At 54.2% G+C, this 4,065-nt stretch overlaps 1 protein-coding gene across 2 annotated transcripts; it reads right to left on the bottom strand.

The window, feature by feature from the left end:
* Positions 1-1,203: 1,203 nt before the first annotated feature.
* On the bottom strand, positions 1,204-3,426 carry H2AZ1 (H2A.Z variant histone 1; the record flags this gene model as incomplete). Of its 2 annotated transcripts, XM_083861603.1 has the most annotated exons (5): positions 1,204-1,601; positions 1,755-1,884; positions 2,330-2,443; positions 2,829-2,906; positions 3,236-3,426. In XM_083861603.1, the coding sequence occupies 5 exons, from the start codon at positions 3,236-3,238 to the stop codon at positions 1,540-1,542; spliced, it is 387 nt and encodes a 128-aa protein (XP_083717729.1). In that variant the 3' UTR covers positions 1,204-1,539. The 2 variants fall into 2 exon arrangements, with proteins under 2 accessions (XP_083717729.1, XP_083717728.1); XM_083861602.1 differs by lacking the exon at positions 3,236-3,426 and having other exon boundaries at positions 2,829-2,954.
* Between the last annotated feature and the right edge of the window lie 639 nt (positions 3,427-4,065).

The raw sequence follows: 4,065 nt of genomic DNA, 5'->3' as shown, positions 1-4,065 counted from the left end.
CCGCTGCCGCAGCCCCAGCGCGGCGCTCGCACCGGCGCCAGCCCGGCCGCCCCTTCCGGGCCCCGCCGCGCATGCGCCGCCCCGCCCGCAGGCCCGGGGCTCCGCCGCTGCCCGGCCTGGATCGCCCGCACCGGCAGGAGCGCGGCCGCCCGCAGGCCCGGCCCCGCCATGGGCAAGGACCGTGCTCACTGCCGCGGCACTGCGGCCCCGCACGGAGAGGAGAGGAGCCCGCGCGGTGCCGCTGCTTCCCGTGCCTGGCTATGCCTTAAGATGTATTAGCACCTGGTAACGGCGCACTGTAATTAGTGACACCGACCACAGCCCAGCCAGGACCGCTGTGCCGCCAGGGAAGCGCTCGGGTGCTCATCAGGGAAGCACCGCAGCGGCAGAGGAATGCAGTTAGCACAGGGCGCACCAGCGTCGCTGATCTAGGTCAGCGCCTGCCAGCTACCGTGCTGCAGCAGAGATTAGTGCCTGCAAGAGCTTAGGGAAACACAGGAGCCTGTTCTCAGCAGAAGTCTCTCCACTTGCAGTATTTCACTGCTGACTGCAGTCCTGGAGGGCAGGGAGCTTGCTACCCCCAGCCCACGCAGTAACCATTTCCCTCCACCCACCAAAAGGAGCTTTCCCTCACCACAGCAGGACTTTGCTGTACAAAATGAACTGGCAGCGTTCAGGATGGCTGAAGGTGGGCCCGCACCCCCCTATAATCCACTGCTACTGTGAATTTTAATGCAAGGCACAATTTAAAGGCTACTGCCCCGGAAAGTAGTCTCTGCTTTCATCAATGTCTGTCCAAAAGTTTAGCAAGCTGAAACAGTAAGAGGGGCCAGGCCCTGACAGGAAATTATTTGAAACATGAAATTTCAATATCCCTTCCTCTTATCTTAGCCTCCTGTATGACAGGCCCTCTCCCTCTAAGGGGGCTGACACCAAGTAAAACTGGCCTTAACAGCAGCCCTTTTATCTGCCCTGCTATGATAACTTCAGCACACAACACAGCAGGTTCAGTTAGGAAGTTCAGTTTACAGGACAAAGCCCTGTGCCCTTTCACTACATGGTGTTTACTAACTGCAGTATTCTTAAGCTGTATTTCAAGATGCCCCAAGCCCAGCAGGAAGGGTTGTCAGTTACTTGCTCTTGAACAACTTCAAGAGCTACACAGTGGAGACCACATTTTCCAGTTAATGCAAAAGAGACAAATCAGTCTTGACATAACATTTATTGAGTATTTCCACTCTAGTAGATGAAAAGTCTGTACAAAACCAAACATTTCCTTTACTTAAACCAATCTAAAAACAGTCAGCTCAATTACAACCCACTACAAACACAATAGCTTCTTTGAAGCCATGGTAACACTTAAATATGGTTAAGACTCCAATGCAGAAATTTGGTTTGTTAGAAAGCTCAAGGGAGCTTTAGCTTCTCAAAGTTAAAAAAAGGCAAAATTGTGTTTCACAGATACAGTCCACTGGAATCACCAACACTGGACAAATTAAGTACTTCGAGTCCTGAGATAACGAGGAATCCTTGTATCCTTTAGACAGTCTTCTGTTGTCCTTTCTTGCCAATGAGGGACTTGTGGATATGTGGTATTACACCTAACAAAAAACAACAGTTAAAGACCATGCTATTTTCTCTTCAAAAATTTTCCTAAACTTCATACTTTAAATAAAATGATAACACTAAGGAATTTGAAGTCTGTGACAGTCCATGCTACCCAAGTACCCATAAACAGCAAGCAATTGACATACCACCACCAGCAATTGTTGCCTTTATCAGAGAATCCAGCTCCTCATCCCCTCTAATGGCAAGCTGCAGGTGACGGGGAGTGATACGTTTCACCTTCAAGTCTTTGGATGCATTTCCTGCCAGCTCAAGGACCTGAGACAAGACAATTTTTCAACAGTTACACAATCAAGTGAGACCAACAGCACAGTCTTAGCTGTTTAACTCTGTTCCAAATACAGTGTCACTGGAAGTGACACAGAGAGCACACAATGTCTCTTTGGAAGGAGTTCCTCCTTTGGAGCTCTACATGTAGTTTTTCCAGTATCAGAGTAAGTGTTCTAAAGCAGATATGAAATGCTGTAATGGTTCATTTTAAAAGCTATTTCACACACTGCATTTTTCCTGCAAGTCACACTGCAGGGCTTGCATGAAATGCAGGAATTATATTTCATGGTGTTTTGTTGATGTATGCACCTAAAGTGTCTCAAAGCACACAAAGAGTTCACAACCCAGTCCAAACTGTCAAATACAGTAGGCACTGGTCATTATGCCCTTTGGGAGTTGCCCAGCTTGCTAGCACCCCTTGCAGGCATTTTACCTCAGCTGTCAGGTACTCCAGGATTGCAGCACTATAGACAGCAGCTGTGGCTCCTACACGCCCATGGCTAGTTGTTCTAGACTTCAGGTGCCTATGGATGCGGCCAACAGGGAACTGGAAATTAACAGAAATAAGAACAAGCTGTGACAACAGAAAGCCTCTGCACAAAATTGCATCCTGAGCAGCAGAGTCCTAGTCGCAGAAGCACAGGCTGCAGTTCAAAACTTGAGAACCCAGTTAAGACACGGCATGCCAAACTCACATCAGCAACTTTGACGATTCTCAGCACAAGCAGTAGCAATGGCCACAAGGGAGTTCCATCTCTCCCTGTAGATATGCAAAGCTCTAAAGCCACTTAGGTGTGCTAATGTCTGCTTTATGATCCTTACATCATTTCAGACAGTAGCCAGACAGCAGAGTGTGAAGGCTTCATACAAACAAACCAACAGATAGAAGGCCAGCCCGACTTTCACTCACCCACATCCCAGCCCCAGCTCACCTGCAATCCAGCCCTTTGGGAACGGGACACTGCCTTGGTCTTGGTCTTCCCAGAGTCCTTTCCAGCTTTCCCACCAGCCTGGCAATGCCAAGAAAAGAGCAGGAGCTGACATCCCCCACCGCGCATGCGCCGCACTCCCGACACCTCCGCCCCCCCACCCCGCGCAGAGCAGCACGCGCCGCCCGCCGCACCGCGCGGCACAGGCCGCTCCCCAGGCGCATGCGCAGCCGCCGCTCCCCCCCGTTCCCGGGGCGCCACTGCGCGTGCGACAATCCCCCCGGCCCCCCATCGCCTCCGCCCTCCCCACACTAAGCCCGCAAGCTTTCCCCCCCACCATCAGCAGCACGGAACCGCCCCGGCCCCAGCCACCGCCGCCCGCCCCGGGAGCGGCCCCCGCGGTTCCTCACCATAGCGAACCGGAGCGCAGTGTCGCACAGGCGAAGGCTGAAGCAGAGAGCGTCCCGCACTAACAGAGCCCGGGCGACAACACCAACCTGTCCCGACCCGCCGCGATTCAAACTGCGCCCACTCCCGCCTTCCCCCGGCCCTTTATATCCGCACCGCGCGGCCGCATCCGGGAACCCCGGCCTCGCCGCCAGCCAATGGCTGCGGGCGGGGCGGCCGCTCTGCCCCAGCGACAACCAATGGAGAGGCGGGGCGGGGCCAGCCACGAGACGCGGGGGGGCCGAAGAGGCCCCGCCCCCACTTAAAGAGACAGGAGGGGGTGAAGGTGAGGGTGTCCCGGTCATATCGCCCGCCTTTTTGGGGTTTCATTCGCCTCGGACCTCCGGCGGCCTGTGCTGGGGATGGGGCTCATCGGTGGGAGGGGCCCTGCCCAGAGTCACTCCAGTTATTTTCCCGGGGTTCTATATCGCCGGGTACCGCTCCTGTGTACTCAGATCGCCCCAGAGCCGCCGCGCTGCCGGCGAGGCTTGCTTTCCACAATGGGGTTAATTGGCTTTGTGTGCAAAGCGCCTCAGGAGCAGCCTGAGGGAGATTATGTCCCGGGCTTGGGATGAGGGGCTGCTACACCGCGTTACAGAGGACACAAGGCTGGCCAGGGGCCTGGAATAAAGCTCGCATCAACTCCTCAAGACTCCGGGGTGGGGAAGGGCCCACAACTACACACCTGCACTGGTTTTTATCTTTGCCTCTGTCGTGAGTAGGGGATGCACCAGTACCTAGGTGCACTAGTACCTGTGTGTTGCCGGATATTTCACAAACCACAGTTAAAAGC

This window comes from Zosterops lateralis (assembly GCF_965231275.1).
Source record: "Zosterops lateralis genome assembly, chromosome: 5".
NCBI classification, from domain to species: Eukaryota; Metazoa; Chordata; class Aves; order Passeriformes; family Zosteropidae; genus Zosterops; species Zosterops lateralis.
This window is presented reverse-complemented; position numbering and strand designations above follow the sequence as displayed.